The sequence below is a fragment of the Lolium perenne genome, chromosome 5 (genome assembly GCF_019359855.2).
Source record: "Lolium perenne isolate Kyuss_39 chromosome 5, Kyuss_2.0, whole genome shotgun sequence".
NCBI lineage: Eukaryota > Viridiplantae > Streptophyta > Magnoliopsida > Poales > Poaceae > Lolium > Lolium perenne.
In genome coordinates, this window is record NC_067248.2 from 266,249,133 (window position 1) to 266,268,797 (window position 19,665).

The 19,665-nt window shown below is 50.7% G+C and overlaps 1 protein-coding gene across 5 annotated transcripts in view; it reads left to right on the top strand.

Annotated features, from left to right (window-relative positions):
- The window catches only part of LOC127303029 (protein DETOXIFICATION 19), a 112,454-nt gene extending 94,690 nt beyond the window's left edge, over positions 1–17,764 (top strand). For 2 of the 5 annotated variants that reach the window (XM_051333777.2, XM_051333776.2), the window contains 6 exons: positions 15,772–16,316; positions 16,412–16,498; positions 16,620–16,676; positions 16,796–17,034; positions 17,217–17,335; positions 17,403–17,764. In XM_051333777.2, the coding sequence (XP_051189737.1) occupies positions 15,772–16,316; positions 16,412–16,498; positions 16,620–16,676; positions 16,796–17,034; positions 17,217–17,335; positions 17,403–17,531 (1,176 nt within the window). In that variant the 3' untranslated portion in view covers positions 17,532–17,764. Of the gene's footprint in view, positions 1–15,197; positions 15,630–15,705; positions 16,317–16,411; positions 16,499–16,619; positions 16,677–16,795; positions 17,035–17,216; positions 17,336–17,402 lie in introns of those variants that run through there. The other 3 variants (XM_051333775.2, XM_051333779.2, XM_051333780.2) reach the window with 3 other exon arrangements.
- Positions 17,765–19,665: the final 1,901 nt, after the last annotated feature.

Here is a 19,665-nt window from a genome sequence, read left to right on the forward strand (position 1 = left end):
CCTGCACACTTGAATAACCCACATAATTCGTGCAAAAACAGTAAATGATCTCTAGGATGGACAGTTCCATCCCCTTTATAGTGGTTGTCCATAACACGTTCAATAATTTTCATGGGTATTTTATACGGAATACTTTCAGCAGGTGGATTTAAAATATCAGAAGCATTATTAGAGTTATCACATATGGGAGATAAAGCATTATCAGAACAAATTTTCTCCCCTAAAGATGGGAAGCTAAAAAGATCACAAAAACTAGCTTCCCCAAGCTTAGACTTCTTCATAGCATTAGCAGTAATTGCATTCATACTAATAACATCGCTACTAGCATGCAAATAAGGTTCCATAGGTTTTTTAATTTTCGCATCAAACAATTCTAAATCAGGAAAAAGATTAAAAAGCTCACCAATTTTTTTGTTGTTTTCCATTATGCCTAACTAGTGTAAACAAGAAACAAAAAGATGCAATTGCAGGATCTAAAGGAAATAGCTTCGAGTACTTACAGCGGCGGAAAATAGCTTGGTAGCCGAGGTCCGGAGTGTGAGTACCTTTTACCTTTCCTCCCCGGCAACGGCGCCAGAAAAGTGCTTGATGTCTACGTTCCCCCTCCTTTCCTGTAGACAGTGTTGGGCCTCCAAGAGCAGAGGTTTGTAGAACAGCAGCAAGTTTTCCCTTAAGTGGATCACCCAAGGTTTATCGAACTCAGGGAGGAAGAGGTCAAAGATATCCCTCTCATGCAACCCTGCAACCACAAAGCAAGAAGTCTCTTGTGTCCCCAACACACCTAATAGGTGCACTAGTTCGGCGAAGAGATAGTGAAATACAGGTGGTATGAATATATATGAGCAGTAGCAACGGTGCCAGAAAATAGCTTGCTGGCGTGTAGTTGATGGTGGTAGTATTGCAGCAGTAGTAACGCAGTAAAACAGTAAACAAGCAGTAGTAACTCAGCAGTATTTAGGAACAAGGCCTAGGGATTACACTTTCACTAGTGGACACTCTCAACATTGATCACATAACAGAATAGATAAATGCATACTCTACACTTTTGTTGGATGATGAACGCATTGCGTAGGATTACACGAACCCTCAATGCCGGAGTTAACAAGCTCCACAATTTGTTCATATTTAGTAACCTTATAGTGCAAGATAGATCAAAAGACTAAACCAAGTACTAACATAGCATGCACACTATCGCCTTCATGCATATGTAGGAGGAATAGATCACATCAATACCATCATAGTAATAATTAACTCCACAATCTACAAGAGATCATGATCATAGCCTACGACAAGAACCACACGGTGCACACACTAGTCACCTTTACACACGTGCAGGAGGAATAGAACTACTTTAATAACATCACTAGAGTAGCACATAGATGAATTGTGATACAAAACTCATATGAATCTCAATCATGTAAAGCAGCTCATGAGATTATTGTATTGAGGTACATGGGAGAGAGATGAACCACATAGCTACAGCGAAGCCCTCAGCCTCGGGGGTGGATTACTCCCTCCTCATCATGGAGGCAGCGATGGCGGTGAAGATGGCGGTGAAGACGGCGGTGGAGATGGCTCCGGGGGCAATTCCCCGTCCGGCAGGGTGCCGGAACAGAGAGTTCTGTCCCCCGAATTGGAGTTTCGCGATGGCGGCGGCGCCCCTGGAGTCTTTCTGGAGTTTCGTCAATTGGTGTCGAGGTTTTAGGTCACGACGACTTAAATAGGCGAAGAGTCGGAGTCGGAGGGGGCCTGGGCTGCCCAGACCATAGGGGGGCGCGCCCCCCCCCCCTGGCCGCGCCGGGGTGTGGTCTGGTGGCCCTCTCCCCCTTCTCTGGCCCTTCTCGTGTGTTCTGGATGGTTCCGGGAAAAATAGGAACCTGGGCGTTGATTTCGTCCGATTCCGAGAATATTTCGTTACTAGGATTTCTGAAACCAAAAACAGCAGAAAACAGCAACTGGCCTCTCGGCATCTCGTCAATAGGTTAGTTCCGGAAAACGCATAAAAATGATATAAAGTGTGAACAAAACATGTTGGTATTGTCATAAAACAAGCATGGAACATCGGAAATTATAGATACGTTGGAGACGTATCAGGCAACCGGTAAACTGAAAAAATAGACAAGTTACATGCAACTTTAGTGGGGTAGTCCCCGAGATTCATTCGAGGTTCCGACATCTTTTATTCATAGCATATAAGGTACAAAAAGGAACTTCTTACTCCACAACTTCAAGAGTAGAAAGGACGCAACAAAGCTACATTCCATGGACGCTTGGTCTCCTCTCCGGACCTGTCCGCCTTTCCTTTCTTCCATTCCTGTGCATCAATTAGGTAGTAGGCATCATTGTGGAGAGCCTTGCTCACAATGAAAGACCCCTCCCACGGCGGGGAAAGCTTGTGCCTGCCTTCAGTGCGCTGCACCAGGCGTAGCACCAGGTCCCCTTCCCGGAACACTCTCGGGTTAACCTTCCGGCTGTGATAGCATCTGAGGTTCTGCTGGTAGATGGCTATTCTTGCTAAGGCCAGCTCTCTTGCTTCTTCTAGCAAGTCCACATCATTCTCTCGAGCTTCCTTTACCTCTTCTTCGTTATAGAGTTGCACCCTTGGTGAATCATGGAGAATGTCGGTTGGTATCACCGCTTCTGCTCCATAAACCATGAAGAATGGAGTGTACCCGGTAGACCGGTTTGGAGTAGTTCTTATGCTCCACAGCACTGATGGCAGCTCATCGAGCCAACACCCCGGCGATTTTTCCACCGCATCGATGAGTCTGGGTTTGATACCGGAAAGCACCAGAGCGTTTGTTCTTTCCACTTGGCCATTGCCTTGTGGGTGTGCGACTGAGCACAAATCCAACCGGATATTCTTGTCCTCACAAAACCTTTTGAACTCACCTTGAGCAAAATTTGTGCCATTGTCAGTGATGATGCTATGTGGGTATCCGTACCGCAAAATTACATCTTTCAAGAATTTAACCGATGTGCGCCCATCGCACTTTGCGATGGGTTTGACTTCTAGCCACTTGGTGAATTTGTCCACCATAACCAAGATATGGGTCATGTTTCCCCTTGCTGTTTTGAATGGGCCAACCATGTCTAGGCACCAAACTGCAAACGGCCAAGTCAATGGTATTGTTTTCAAGCCGGAGGCTGGGGTATGATTTTGCTTGGCGTACCTCTGGCACCCATTGCATTTTCTTACCATATCCTCCACATTTTCCAAAGCTGTTGGCCAATAGAATCCATGCCGGAACACCTTTGCTACCAGCGCCCTTGAGGAAGCGTGATGTCCGCACTCTCCTCGGTGAATCTCCTCGAGCATCTCCTTTCCTTCTTCCGGTTCCACACATCTTTGGAGGACACCGGTAACACTTCTCTTGTACATCTCGCCATTGATGATGGTGTAAGCCTTGGACCTCCTTTGGATCCTCCTTGATTCATCTTCATCAACCGGCAAGGTGCCGTTGACCAGGAATTCCTTAATAGGTTTAACCCAGGACGGAGTCTCCCGAACTAGGAATACCGGTACGTCTATGTCCATGCTATCTACCAGCATTGTTTCTTCCGGTACCGGCGCGGCAGCGTTCGATCTCACCGGAACAGTCCCCGAGCTTACCGGAACAGTCCCCGGGTTTCCTTCGTCGATATCCATTGGTACAATGTGTGACTCCGGTACGAAAATTGATTCCGACTCTGGACTTGGCTTGATTGATGGTACTCTCAGGTGTGCCAAGGCTATTCCGGGAGGAATTTCTTGTCGGGATGAGCCTAGCTTAGACAAAGCATCCGCAGCTTCATTTTCTGCACGCGGTACATGGTGAAATTCACAGCCTTCGAAGAAGCCGGCAATCTTTTGCACGTGAAACCGGTACGAGGCCATGTTGGCATCTTTCGCGTCCCAGTCCCCAGAACACTGCTGCACCACAAGGTCTGAATCTCCATAGCAAATGATCCGGTGTGCACCGATTTCTTTTGCGACTTTAAGCCCATGGATCAAGGCCTCATATTCAGCGACATTGTTTGATGCCCTGAAATGCACTTGTAAAACATACCGGAGATGATCTCCCTTTGGTGAGGTTAGCACCACACCGGCACCTAGACCCTCCTTGAGCTTGGATCCATCAAAGTGCATCTTCCAGTATTCCAGTCTTTGATCCGGGGGCTTGTATTGCATTTCCGCCCAATCTACCAAAAAATCAGCTAAAGCTTGCGATTTGATGGCGTCTCTTCTTTCGTACACCGGAACATACGGTGATATCTGTATTGCCCATTTCGCGATCCTGCCGCTAGCGTCCTTGTTGCACATGATATCGGAGATGGGTGCTTCACTCACCACCTTCATAGGATGTTCCTCGAAGTAGTGCTTGAGCTTTGTGGCGGCCATAAACACGCCATAGGTCATTTTCTGGAAGTGCGGGTAGTTTTGCTTTGAGAGGGAGAGCACCTCGCTCAGGTAGTATACCGGCCTCTGGACGGTTTTTCCTTCCTCTTCTCTTTCTACTACCACAACAACACTCACGACCCGGTTGGTTGCTGCTATGTATAACAACATCGGTTCTCTTTCCAACGGCGAAGCCAATATTGGCGCGGTAGCTAACATCGTTTTCAGCTCCTTGAACGCTGCATCCGCCTGAGGGGTCCAGACGAATTTATCGGATTTTCTCATTAGAGCATATAGCGGCAAGGCCTTTTCTCCTAACCTGCTTATGAACCGGCTTAGCGATGCTAAGCTTCCGGTGAACTTTTGTATGTCCTTCAGATCCTGCGGTACCGTCATTCTCTCAATTGCCCGGATCTTTACCGGATTGACCTCAATGCCTCGGCTTGAGACGAGGAAACCCAGCAGCTTGCCGGCAGGGACACCGAAAGTACATTTTGCCGGATTGAGTTTCATCCGGAACCTTCTTAGGTTATCGAATGTTTGCCGGATATCATCGATTAGGGTATCTTTTACCTTAGTTTTTATCACGATGTCATCCACATACACCTGCACATTCTTTCCGATTTGATCAAACAAGCATTTTTGCATACAGCGCTGGTACGTTGCACCAGCGTTGCGCAAACCAAAAGGCATAGTGATATAGCAGTAAGCCCCGTGCGGGGTAATGAACGCAGTTTTTATTTGATCTTCCTTTTTCAAGGGGATTTGGTGGAAACCGGAGTACGCATCCAGGAAAGACAACAACTCACAACCAGCAGTGGAATCAATCACTTGATCGATCCGCGGTAAAGGAAAAGGGTCTCTTGGGCAAGCCTTGTTGAGGTTGGTGTAGTCGATGCACATGCGCCACACCTTCGGAGCCTTTGCCTCCAGGTTCTCGTCCTTCTTCTTTTCAACCATCACCGGATTGGCTAGCCACTCAGTATGCGTGACTTCCACAATGAAACCGGCAACCAGCATCTTCGTCACCTCTTCTCCAATGATCTTCCTCCTATCTTCAGCGAACCGGCGCAATGGTTGTCGCACCGGCTTGGCATCCTTCCGAACATTTAGAGAGTGCTCAGCCAGCTCCCTCGGAACACCTACCAAGTCATCAGTAGACCAGGCAAAGATATTCCGATTCTCACGGAGGAAGCTGACGAGCGCGCTTTCCTATGCCTCACTGAGACCGGCACCGATACGAACGGTACGCTCAGGGAAAGCCGGGTCCAGCACGATGTCCTTTGTTTCCTTTGTCGGTTTGAATGCCGGAGCGCTCAGACTTGCACTCATCGCAGCTAAGCTCAACTGTGAGGACTGAGCCAGCGCAACTGCGGTTTGCATCCTTCTTTTTTCCTCTGCGATCACCAGCGATTCCGCTAGGTTTGACCCAGCAGACGCTGTTTCCAGTGAGACCTTGTAGTTTCCCACCACAGTCAAGGGTCCACGAGGTGCCGGCATCTTCATCTTGAGATACGCCGTGTGGGTCGAGGCCATGAAGGCCGCCAGTGCCGGTCTCCCCAGCAAAGCATGGTACGGACTATCTAAGTCCACCACCTCAAACTCAAGGTTTTCAACCCGGCAATTGTCACGTCCTCCAAACGACACATCCACCCGAACTTTTCCAACCGGTGCGCAGGACAAACCCGGAACGATTCCATGGAACGTCGTGTGCGTTGGCTGAAGCATGTTTTCTGTTATGCCCAGGGTATGCATGGTGTGCTTGTACATTATGTTTATGCTGCTCCCATTGTCTATCAGCACCTTGCTGAACTTGACGCGATTCGTGGGCCCCTTCAAGATTGGGTCCACCACGAGAGCGTAGCCACCCGGGTTCGGCATGATTTTAGGATGATCCCGGTATGACCATGAGAGTTCCTGCTCTGACCATGGCATGTATTTCGGCACTGCCGGCATCACTGCGTTCACATCCATGGAACGACGGCGCAGGCTTTGCTTGTCTGTCGGCTCGGTTACGAACACGACACAGCACACATCAGGGTCCTTATAAACGTTCCGGCCCAAGGGTGTCGGTGGAGGTGGTTGGCCGTAGCCTTCTCCCACCTGATTGACTTGCTGATACTGCTGCCGGTTTTGCTGAGGGTGTACCGGTAAGGCGTTTGCCCCGGTAAGCGGTGGTGGTGGTGGTAGCTGCTGCTGACGCGGCATGTCCGGTGGTGGCATCATTGCATTGCCTCCTTGCCCTTGGGCGTCTTTTACCGCTCCCTTTTGCATCAAGTACTTGGTCCAGGTACAATCTTTTGTCAAGTGGTTCGACAGGTGAGCCGGATTCGGCGTGTGCCACCGGCAAGGTTGATCCATGGCCGCTTCCATGGTGTATTTTGCGGGTTCTTGCCAGTTCTTTTTCTGGCCCCAGGGTTTCTTTTCGACCCACTGCTTCTTAGGACCAGCCCATGGCTGCGACCCGGTTCTTTGCCTCTGGCTGCCGCTAGCATCAGAGTTTTCCTGCACAGCAGCAACTTGCTGCGAACCATACCTTCGATCTGGGAAATCTTCCCTCCTTTTGTTGTTCCGGTTGTCCCGGTACTGCTGTTGAGGCGGGTTTGATTGTTCCGGCTCAGCTTGTATCGCCGGTTGCATTGGGTCTCCCAACGCATAGTTTTCCGCCACACGCATCATCTCTGCCAACGTTGTTGGCATGTTCCTTTGTAGCCTTTGCCACAAAGGTGAACCTCGCCGGCATCCTTGGCTAAACCAAGCGATGGCCTGCGCCTCTATCACTCCTTCACAAGAATTTCTGGTGGAGTTCCACCGGGTCAGGTAATCCCGATCTGTTTCTTGCGGGCGCTGCACGCACAAAGCGAGCTGCTGAGGCCTGTTTGGCCTCCTGTAAGTGCTGCTGAAGTTACTCACAAAAGCTTCCTCAAAATCCAACCAGCCGTTTATGCTTCCTTCCGGCAAGTTGTTCAGCCAGATTCTTGTCGGTCCTACTAGGAACGTCGGCACAATTCTCACGGCCCAAAATCGGTTTCCTCCTCCAGCTATGACTCCTCCGCCACCAGCAACGTATACCGCGGTCACGTAATCCGCGAGCCAGTCTTCCGGCTTAGTGGTGCCATCGTATGTTTTGGTGTCACGAGGCAACTGAAAGTTGCGAACTGGTGGTGGTTCTTTCATGATTCTTGGGCCAAAGCATTTTGGACCCGGCGGACCCTCTGCTTCAATCATTTCAGACAGGTATACTCTGTCCAGACGGTGCCTCGCATCCCGTTCCGGCAAGTTTCTTTCTCCCAACCGCTCTCCCAAAGGTTTGCGGTAAGCGGTGAGTCTTGTTGAATCAGCCTCATCGTAACGCTCTGGTGCCGCGGCCCTTGCCTGCCGGTACCTTGGTGGAGGCATCTCTTCCTCATCATACGCTGCCCTTGCAGCCGGATAGTTTTGCCCGGTTTCATGTCTACCGGCATGATTGTTTCCGGCATAGCCTTCCTTGGCGTAGCCTCGCTCTGCCCCTTGGCTTTTTCTACCGGCATCGTGTTGCCCGGCTTGTTGTTTACCGGCAAGGACCGGATCGTACACAGTCATCTGTCGTGCGTTCACTTCTTTTTCTCTTCTCCTGTCCGGATGGGGGGACGAGGCCTGCCCATGGGACTTGCTTCCGCCATTCTTTGTTGAACGCGCGGATTTCGAGGCTATAGCCTTTTTCAGCTTAGCCAGCTGCTCAGCGCTCTGCTGCTCTACAGTATCTAGCAGCTCTCTGACACGCTCTTGTTGCTTCGCCAGAGCCTCTCCGGTAAGCGAGTCACACAGATCTACAGCAGCCTTAGCAGCTTTTATGGTTTTATCCGGGCTACTGTACTTAGGTTTCTCTACAATGCTAGCAGATGCAAAGGTACTCTTGCCGGTAAGAACTTCCTTACGCAAATCCTGATCTAGATTGCGAGCCTTAAGCCGGTTTTCCGGTATCCTAGCAGCATGAGCGCTAACAGAAGCAAAGCCATGGGCAGCGTTATACTCACGTACGGTTAGGTTCAGCTCGCGCTGTGCCCTGACGACGTCCTTGCCGCTCTCGAGTATCTTCTGGCGCTGCGCCTCCAGCTCCGCCTGAGCCGTTGCCGGGTCGATGTTCTGCGCGATGGGCGTTGCCAACGCGTTCATCGCCGCTTGAAGAGGTGTTGCCGGTGGTGCGGAAGACGCTCCCGGCGCGCCAGTGTCGCGCTCCAGCGGTGGCTTGGCCGCACGGGTCGCAGCCGCACGACCAACGACTTCGTCCGCAGCCTCCTTGCCCGCGCCGGCTACGCCAGCCATCATCACCTCGACGCTTCCGGCGGCGCGGCCTACACAAAGCCACCTTGGCGGGTCCGGTGCCACCAGCACCGGCGAGAGGCGCTGGCGCACGGGGACGGTGCCGAAGTAGACGCGGTGGCTGCCGAACTCGATGATGCGGCCGTTCTTGGGGAAGATGCCGCCGTTGGCGAAGCAGCCCGCATTGTCGTTGATGAAGTCGATGGAGTAGAAACTCTGGACGAGCGCAGACACTGTCCGCTCGCCGGCGAACTCGAGGATGCCCGCCCGAATATGTATTCCAGCATGCGCCACTTCATGCCCCACGGTGGGCGCCAACTGTCGTCGTGGTGAACGGACAGATGCCATAGGATGGCTTAAGTTGGGGCCGAATGGACGCAAGAGGATTCGGGGGAGGGTTTATGATTAGATGGGATGAACTTCCGGATGGTTTCCTCAAGAACTTAGCCAAGGCTAGAGGTTGAAGAAGAAAGACATAAGGAAGAACTCGCTCTAGATCATCATCTTTATTGATCTCAACAGGCTACAAGTTTCTCAGTACAAGCTCTTCTGTGTTCATGCGCGTGTCTGTAAGAAGGGCTGCCCCCTCTCCTTATATAGGGGAGAGGTGGCTTACAGGGCAAGAAACCCTAATGGCATCTTTGACTAGACAAACTACTTTACAAAGCTACTTTAATCATAGAAGACACCGGAGTCCTCTTTAATCAGAGATGCTGACGTCCTCCGGCTTCTTTGACCGTCATCCTTCTCTTTATCGTCAGCCCTTCGTCTAAAGTTACTTTGCTTAGCTCATCTTTGTCTTCTAGCTCTGGAGAGAATCTTTGACCAGTCCTGCCGACCTGCTCGTTCTTCCGGTAACCCGGTATCTTCTTACCTGGTTCCGGCATACCCCTCTTGGGGATACCGGCTTAGCTCCACTTAGCTAAGTTCTTATCTTTAAGTTCCGGTACGAACATTAAACCGGTATCTTGATGGCTCAACCCATCCGGTTTGGCATGCCTTTGGCATACCGGGGGTCATCCCCCCAACAGCAGCTGCTGCCTTTTTGTCCAGACGCTTCTTCTCGTCCCTTTTATCCATGGCGGCTTGATTCTCGACCATCATCTTCTCCAAGGTCTGCGTGAACGCAAGGGCTGCTGCCTCCTGGGCTAGATCGCTGGCGTCGGTCTACTTTGATTTTTCGCGCGGGGAATGGCCACTGGCAGGAATGTTATCGGCCTCCCTGCCACTGACGCGCGGGTCCTACGTAACTTTCGGCGGACGCTCGGCGCGACCGCGCAGCGTCCGCGCAGACGCAAACCTGTCGCATATTTGGGCCAGGTTTGCGTCGCCGCGGACGGCCCGGTCACTTTGCGTCGCCCCGCTGAAGCAGGGACACGACGCATTTTTCGACCTCGCGGAGATGCCCCTACTCTACGTATATTAGAGTATTATAGAGACAACCACCCAATACATTATCTATTTAGAGTTATATCTAAGTCAGCTTGCATTTCTTGGCTAATTCTTGCATGAGATGGCTAGCTATGCCCTTTATATGGGTATTTTTTTTTAGAGTGAATTCCACTTTTTACCCTATAGTTGCGCATTTGTGACACACATTACCACATTTAATGCAACTTTTACAAAAATATCCCATCTAGGAGTCTTTAAACATGGTTTTACCCCAATTTAGCATTTTGTTTGTTTTTGTTAGATAGGATAGGTGTATTTCGTCGATGTGGTGCGATAAAATGTGTAAATATCGGAGGCCCTCATCTACGATTATGTCCAGACTTTTCTTATCCAATTGTTCCATTCCTTGTCCGCGTACTGATATTTTTGAAAGTAGGTAATCACCTCATAGCTTGCCCAATGAATACGCACCAGAAATCGAGGATCCAAATATTTTAAAATGCATAATCTAGATGATTTCTTATTCAACGGGGCAATTAGTGTCACAACTGCAAAACTACGGGGTAAAAAGTGGAATTCACTCTTTTTTTTATTTGGCCTACTTTATTTTGCTGAGTACTTCTTATTTATTTCGACCCCGTTATGGAAGAGTGGAAGTTCTTCTGCTAATATCCTAATTATTAAAGGACATGTACAACGGTAGACGCCTAGTTAGGTGCTTAGGTGAGAAAAAACCCACAAAATCGGATTATCACCTTAAGAGCCTCGGCTCTCAACGCAGATCGCTTATATGGGTCCCTAGCAACAATAGAAAGTGCTACTCAGCCATATTTCCCGCGACTTCTCCTATTTCTCCTGTTTCCCCCCAGCCACACGCAGAGGCGGACCCAAGAATTTCTCGAAGCCTGGGCGCTCCTAAGCAATTAAATTTTTTCTCAACCAATGGCAAGCATTATATTAAGTAAATAGTGATTTCACAATAGTTTAATGCGGAAATACAAGTACATTACATTACACATTCACAATACATATTATATGGAGCATTGCACGCTAAGAGCCCGGTTGCGAGGAATTCTTTAAAGTTGAAATCGTCCGAGGAGCCCTCGCGCAAAAAATTGTACCGCTGTCGTGTTCATCTACAAGCAGAAATCTATGCATACAAACCGCCGCGTGAAAATCGCCCCCCCCCCCCCCTCTTGATTCAAACCTTACCGGCGATGGTGATGCCTTCGCTAGACCTCGCAGACGGATCCATGGTGGCCTCATGGTGGATGCGGCCAACGAAACGAAACCGGCACGTGCACTACAGGAATGGAGCTATATGCCGAGGGCCGGGAACCCTCGGCGTAGCATGCTTTGGCCCTCGGCGTAGGCTATGCCGAGGGCCGCCCTCGGCATAGCTCCTCGGCGTGTAAGTCCCTCGGCAAAGGCACTATCGCCGTCGGCGTAGCCCGGCCCTCGGCGTAGCACGCTACGCCGACGGCAAAACCCTCGGCATAGACTTTTAAAAAATTCAAATTTTCCGTTTCAAAAAAAATTCAAAAAAAAAAATTTTCGAAAAAAAAAATTTTTTTCTATATGCCGACGGCAAAACCCTAGGCATAGACATTTAAAAAATTTAAAATTTTAATTTCTTTTACACAATTTTTTCTTTATTTTTTCTTTTTTTCTTTTTTTTACTTGTTTATTTTTCACCCAATACACTTTTAATTCTAACTACACTTAATCTTATGTCAAATTACAATCATGGTTAAACTTCCCGGTCGGTCACCCATCCTCACACTACTCTAGCCTCAGCACACTTAACTTCTTGGTTCCATTCAGATGAGCTTCCATTATAGAATTGACACCTCTTGCTGATAATAATAGCATATCAACCCTATTAACCCTTGAACCGTGATGCACACTTCTTTATTTTTGAATCCCAAACAATTACTTAAGTAGACAACAATGAATATATATAAGTAATAATAATATTGAATTCAAATAAAAATAAAATGATTTTATTTTTTGGTCTTTTTTTCTATTTAATATTGAATAATTAATATCTTTAAATAGGAAAATCAAAATTCCACAAATAATATGTCTAAATCGATCAGAAAAATGAGAGGAATCTAAATATAATATACATATCATCATTTGAACCTAAAAATTAGAGGAATCCAAATATGACGCCCAATTTGCCATGTGGCCAAAACAGCCCCCTCGCGAGATGCGAAATGGCCGTATCGGGCGGGCTGGTGCACCGTTCGCCAACACGCTAAACGGACAAAAATTAGCACATAAAGTGATGTGTTATAGACATAAAAACATTTTTTGCGGAATTTATTGAGTGACGGAAAGTGTACCCCTAGTTCAAATCCGGTCAGTTTCCAGCGGATTCGGCGGGACACCGCAGGAAGCTGCATGGATTCCCAGATAGCTAGAGCACACATATGGCATGTGATATGTGGTGCGAAGGCGGTGTCCTACCACTACGCGGAGGTCTCGCGCAATACTAAAATACGCCCCATGTAGCTGCTTCACAAAATAAACCCGTTTTGGCACCCCGAAAATGAAAAAACCATCGCCCATCGGTCGGATTGGAAATCCGCTCCCGAGGCCTTGCCTCCCATCCCAGGGACCACGCACATGCCAAATATGGCCTCGTTCCGACAAACTATGCGGTGTCACGGGCCGTTTCCTACTCATTTGCCCTAAAACGCATAGAACTCCGGACGTGATAGCCCTGTTTGTGAAGGGTTTTCCAAAATAATTGCCGTATCCTAATTCCGACTTTTGGAGTGGTTACTAGGACACATAAAATGACGCCACGCGGCTCCGCGGGATTTTCTGACTTTGTTTCAATTGTCATTTGGCCAAAACGGGCCCCCCACGGAGATGCGGTATGTCCGTACCGGGCGCGCTGGTGCACCCGTTTACCATCGCGCTAAACGGACAAAAATTGGCACATAAACTGATATGTCATAGACCTAAAAACATTTTTTGCGGAATTTATTGAGCGACGGAAAGTGTAGCCCTAGTTCAAATCCGGTCACTTTCCAGCGGATTCGACGGGACACCGCAGGAAGCCGCATGGATTTTCAGATAGCTAGCGCGCACATATGGCATGTGATATGTGGTGCGAAGGCGGTGTCCTACCACTACGCAGAGGTCTCGCGCAATACTAAAATGCGCCTTATGTAGTTTCTTCACAAAAAAAAACCCGTTTTGGCACCCCGAAAATGAAAAAACCATCGCCCATGGGTCGGATTGGAAATCCGCTCCCGGGGCCTTGCTTCCCATCCCAGGGACCACGCACGTGCCAAATATGGCCTCGTTCCGACAAACTATGCGGTGTCACGGGCCGTTTCCTACTCATTTGCCCTAAAAGCCATAGAACTCCGGACGTGATAGCCCTGTTTATGAAGGGTTTTCCAAAATAATTGTCATATCCTAATTCCGACTTTTGGAGTGGTTACTAGGACACATAAAATGACGCCATGCGGCTCCGCGGGATTTTCTGACTTTGTTTAAATTGTCATTTGGCCAAAAGGGGCCCCCACCGGAGATGCGGTATGGCCGTACCGGGCGCGCTGGTGCACCCATTTACCATCGCGCTAAACGGACAAAAATTAGCATATAAACTGATATGTCATAGACCTAAAAACAATTTTTGCGGAATTTATTGAGCGAAGGAAAGTGTAGCCCTAGTTCAAATCCGGTCACTTTCCAGCGGATTCGGCGGGACACCGCAGGAAGCCGCATGGATTCCCAGATAGCTAGCGCGCACATATGGCATGTGATATGGGGTGCGAAGGCGGTGTCCTACCACTACGCAGAGGTCTCGCGCAATACTAAAATACGCCCCATGTAGTTCCTTCACAAAAAAAACCTGTTTTGGCACCCCGAAAATGAAAAAACCATCGCCCATGGGTCGGATTGGAAATTCGCTCCCGGGGCCTTGCTTCCCATCCCAGGGACCAGGCACGTGCCAAATATGGTCTCGTTCCGACAAACTATGCGGTGTCACGGGCCGTTTCCTACTCATTGCCCTAAAAGCCATAGAAATCCGGACTTGATAGCCCTGTTCGTGAAGGATTTTCCAAAATAATTGTCGTATCCCAATTCCATCTTTTGGAGTGGTTACTAGGACACATAAAATGATGCCATGCGGCTCCGCGAGATATTCTGACTTCGTTTAAATTGCCATCTGGCTAAAACGGGAACCTGAGAACATATAAGAAAGTGATTGAATTGTTTCTATGTTAACATGTTATTCTACATGATTCAAATATGCATGATTTTGACATAAACGGATAGAGGATGTTTTTCTGAACATTTTGATACCTCATACGCATTTTTCTGACATCCTATGAATTAGTTATGATTTTTACAAAATTAGACAAATTTGAAAAATAGCCTACGCCGAGGGTGGCCGTCGGCGTAGCCCTGTCTACGCCTAGGGCCAAAGATATGCCGAGGGCTGCCCTCGGCGTAGAGGTCGCTACGCCGACGGCCACGTTTCGCCGAGTGTTGAAAGGGCAGGCTGGCCTGGCCGGGCCATACGCCGACGGCCCCGACTTTTGGCCGTCGGCGTATAGCCTGGCCCTCGGCATAGCCTCCCATTCCTGTAGTGGTGTGAGCTCACCAATGGGAGGAAAGGAGCGACGAACGGCGGGGAAGCTTTTCCTCGAGGCATAGTGGGTGGGAACATCGAAGATTTAGAGCGGTGTGATAGTGGGGAGGGGGGGGGGGGGGCACAAAGGGGGGAGCCTCGAATGTGTGCTCGGATGCAGCTGAAATTTCAGCTCGCAAAAGCATTCCGAACGATCGAGTGTTCTTGATTTGAGCGGCCAAAAACTGGGTATATCACGGGTCAAAAATCAGGGTACCTTCTAGACTGATCGCTGTGGGCCACCTGTTTGCTACGGGTCTGTATACTTCTCAAAGGAAAAAAACAAGGCTATTTAGAAAAGTCAGCGTTCATGTTATTTGTGCCCAACCACCGGCCCCAGTTTCCTTGCTTGGAATGCTCTTGCGCTTGAGCCCCGCGTGGACGAAGCCCGGGCACGTGCCCGGGGCACAGGGGCCTTGCGTCCGCCCATGGCCACACGCATACCCGCGCGACCCAGCCACCTCAGGAAAACGTGGCCAAGGAAAAACTTCGCTTTGCTACCTGCTATGAATAATCTCCGCATCACATTTCACTGAACGCCGTTGAATCCCCGTTCGGTTTCCAGCGGCGCCACACCCAAATAGCCTCCTCCTCCTTCTCCCGCTATCATCTAGCCCTGCCGACATCGGCATGTCTTCAGCCCCGCTGCTCGGCGCCTCCGTCGGCGGCAAGGGCGGCGAGGCGACGGCGCGGTCGGCGCCGGCATGGCTGCGGCGCGCGATCGACACGGAGGAAGCGTGGGCGCAGCTGCAGTTCGCGGTGCCGATGGTCCTCACCAACATGTTCTACTATGCCGTCCCGCTCGTCTCCGTGATGTTCTCCGGCCACCTCGGCGTCGTCCACCTCGCCGGCGCCACGCTCGGCAACTCCTGGGCCACCGTCACCGGCTACGCCTTCATGGTACGTATACTGCTCATACCACATGCTCTTTACCAGATTTTGTGCGACCACGCAATAATTACACACCTAGCTATAGCTATTGCTGCTGCGTCGAGGCATGATCGACGATGCAGCTATTTGCAATATTTGAACCACGTTTCAGACCGGCATGAGTGGCGCCCTGGAGACGCTGTGCGGGCAGGCCTACGGCGCCCGGCTGTACCGCATGCTGGGCCTATACCTGCAGTCGTCGCTGATCATGTCCGCGGTGGTGTCCGTGCTCATCTCCGCCCTGTGGCTGTTCACGGAGCCGCTGCTGCTGTTCCTTCGTCAGGACCCCGAGGTGTCCGTCGCCGCAGCGGTGTTCGTCCGGTACCAGATCCCGGGCCTGTTCGCCTTCTCCTTCATGCAGTGCTTGCTGCGGTATCTGCAGACGCAGTCCGTCGTCCTGCCGCTCGTGATCTGCTCCGGGGTGCCCTTCGCGCTCCACGTCGCGCTGAACCACCTGCTAGTGAACGTGCTCGGCCTGGGCCTCGCCGGCGCGTCCGCCTCCATCTCCGCCACGTTCTGGTTCTCCTGCCTGCTGCTGCTCGGGTACGTGATGTGGTCCAGGGAGTTCGACGAGACGTGGAAGGGCTTCTCCGTCGACGCGTTCAGCTACGTGCTGCCGACCATCAGGCTCGCAACGCCCTCCGCCATCATGGTCTGGTCTGTATGTTGTTGCACATCCATACATGTTATTCTCAGAGACACTTGTACGTCATTTCCTCTATAATCTAACCTGGCATTCGTACTGACTGCAGCTTGGAGTGGTGGGCGTTTGAGCTCTTGGTGCTGATTGCTGGCCTGCTGCCGGATTCCACGGTGAGCACGTCGTTGATCGCCATGTGGTAAGTTACGTCTCTTGCAGTCTGGTCAGTGACATTGTTCAATCATGTAATACGTAGGCCAGGACCCATGCATGATTAGTGGCATGAATCGACTTCATCCATCTTTAATTTCCAAATGCAGCGCGAGCACGGAGGCCATTGCCTACATGATCACCTACGGGTTCAGTGCCGCTGTGAGGTATGTGATGTAATGTCCGGTTTCAGACTCACAATTTCTTCCTCTGTCGCTGTCAGAACCAGTTTCTTTGTGTGTAAAATTAGGGGGATTTTATGTTCCTTTTCCTGCACTTTTTGCAGCACGAGGGTATCGAATGAGATCGGTGCCGGGAACATAGTCAGGGCGAAGAACGCCGTGGCGGTGACGTTGAAGCTGTCTGTGTTCCTCGGTCTCTCCTTCATCCTGCTGCTGGGCTTTCGCCACGGCCTCTGGGCGAGCCTCTTCAGCGGGAGCTCGGTGATTGCGGCAGAGTTTGCGGCCATCACCCCGTTCATGATGATGTCCATCGTGCTCGACTCCGCCCAGGGCATCCTTTCAGGTGAGAAAAAACCGTCAGCCAGCTACCTACACACCTACACCATTCTCCGAGAATCATTATTCTCTTATTCCTTCACACGGATGATTTCGTATTATGGACACAAAATCAGAGACTAGAATGCACTGCTAGTGCTATACATACAATTGAGTGACCAAACTAATGAATGAATTGGCATTTGGCAGGGGTGGCGAGGGGCTGCGGATGGCAGCACCTGGCGGCGATGACGAACCTGGTGGCGTTCTACTTCGTCGGCATGCCGCTGGCCATCCTCTTCGCCTTCAGGCTCAACTTCAACACCAGGGTACGTAATGAATGAAACTCCCTCCGATCTGGAAAATAGCTGATGTACAAATCTTCAATTTTTGCAGGGCTTATGGTTGGGTCTGATCTGCGGGCTGACGTGCCAGACAAGCACGCTGGTGGTGATCACCATCCGCACCAAATGGTCCAAGATCGTGGACGCGATGCAACAAGAGAAGGTCAACTACGTCGCTTGATTTCTCTCCAAAACAAAAACTAGGTCGCTTGATCAATGAGCATAGACGCACGTGTTAGTTCATGATGTAATTTAGGATCATAAGGTGGTTGTGCGTCGGCGGCAGCAGCGTCCGTGGCTTCCACCTGAACGGGTTTTTGTGAGATAGCCGTGGCATGCGTTGATTGAGCCCATGCTCAGCTTTGTGCCTGAACTATTTGACCATGTACTTTGAGCAGAGTTTCACATTTCTGACCAGCGTGTTTCTTCTGTTTTGGGTATATGTTTTCGGACGCTGTTCATTCAATTCGGGCGCGTTTGGTTCCCGCAGATGGTTCGGCCTGGCTTGGGGGAGAAGAAAATCAGCCCGTTTGGATTTCTGCAGCACTCCTAAGTTGTAGCTGGCGTGAAGCTTAAAGCAGCCCTGTGGCAGGCCCAGCAACAACGGGTGAGTCGGGCGTTTCTAGCGAGCTTGTCCCGGACGAGTCTAAAATGAACTCCAATCGGCCAATTCTGCACGCGTGGGAAAGCGCGGGAGACAGACCAATAACTCCGTCGCCCGTTCCACACTCTTTCACTATATTGTCATCGCCTCTCTATACTCACCTTCTCGCTCTCTCCCTGGTATCAATGCAACAGCTCTCAACCCTGTAGATATTCGCAACTTCACACACTTGCGCAAATAGCCGCCGACCACGAAGTGGTAAATTGCAATCTTCCAATTTCCAATGGAACAACAGATCACACAAATCTTCAGTAGCAAAAACACCAGATCGATACGAATTGGTGCGGGTAATTTCAGTTGTATGTGCAGCAAAAAAGTCTAGAACTATGGTTTATCTTAAACATGGTCTAAACTTAATTTGGGGCGTTCCTGGACCTTAGAGCATCTCTAGCTGATACCTCAAACCCCAAACCCCAAAACCACCTATCCAGGGCACCCCAAAGCAGATTTGGGGTTTAAAAAACGAGCGCACAGACTAGATACGCTAAACAGAACTTCATATTTAAAAAAATTGGCGCGGGAGATAGAATTGCATTGCATTCAACAGTTCATACATACATAAGCTAAATTCGGCTACGATCAACCAAAAGCTACTCGAATTGGGCTACTATTCGAGCTAATTCTCGTCGCCACGGCAACCTAGTACCAAAATTTGGCTCGGGATGCTCACCGGAGCCCTGTGCCGTGGTGGCGGCGCGTCGGCGGCCTCCTCACTCGCCGGCGCTGCCGACGTCGACGGAGATCTTCCCCTGCTCCCCCGCGACCAGCCGCCACTCCTCCACCTTGTCCGCTTCGCGGCGGCTCGTCTGTGAGACGAGCCCGATGACGGTGTCGAAGTGGCGCTCGTCGACGAAGTCGCCAGGCGCGAGGCCAGCTTCCTTGCCGAGCTTCGGGAGGAGACGCTCGAGCTCTGCATCGTCGAGGTAATCACCGGGTGTGAACGCGGGCGCTGGCGCGTCTTCGGGCTCCGTCTTCACCACCAGTGCCGTTGACGGCGGCTGGCAAGAGCTCGAAGCGCCGCCGGAAGAGGAGTCGTGGCGTCAGTAAGCCGTAGACTCGCGCTTCGAGAACACGGGTGGTGGGGCGACGCCGTACCTGCTGAAGCGGTACGTCCCTCGGATCCGCGCAGCATCGGAGCGGACCTTCTCCGTCTTCTCATCAGCGCGGTCGTTGGAGCTCCCGCCGCTATCGAGGCCGCTTCCGTCGCGGCCAACCTGGCCGCCCCCGCGCCCGTTGAAGCCGCGCCCTGAAACCATCGCTCACCGGCGGGAGAAGGGGAGGCTAGATCTACGCGCACGCATCGCCGATTGCTTGCCCGTGGGAGGATGATTTTTCGTCAACGGGAGGCGGGGAGGTGGAGGAGCGGATGGGGTTTGGCCCCCACCGGCCTCTCCGACTGCCATATATACAGGCATTTCACGGTTTTGGGCTGCGGCTTGGATCCATTTTCCAGGCCAGACCACCGATTCGGTGTCTGGCCTAGCCCAAAAATGGACCAAAAACACCATATCATCCCAAACTAACGTTTCCAGGCCGATATGGGGTGTCTGCTAGACATGCTATTATATAGGAGTTTGGGATGACCTAGGCTTGAAATAATTTGGATACAAACTGACCCGGAGTGGGTTCGGTCGATCTGGCTCGCAGGTGA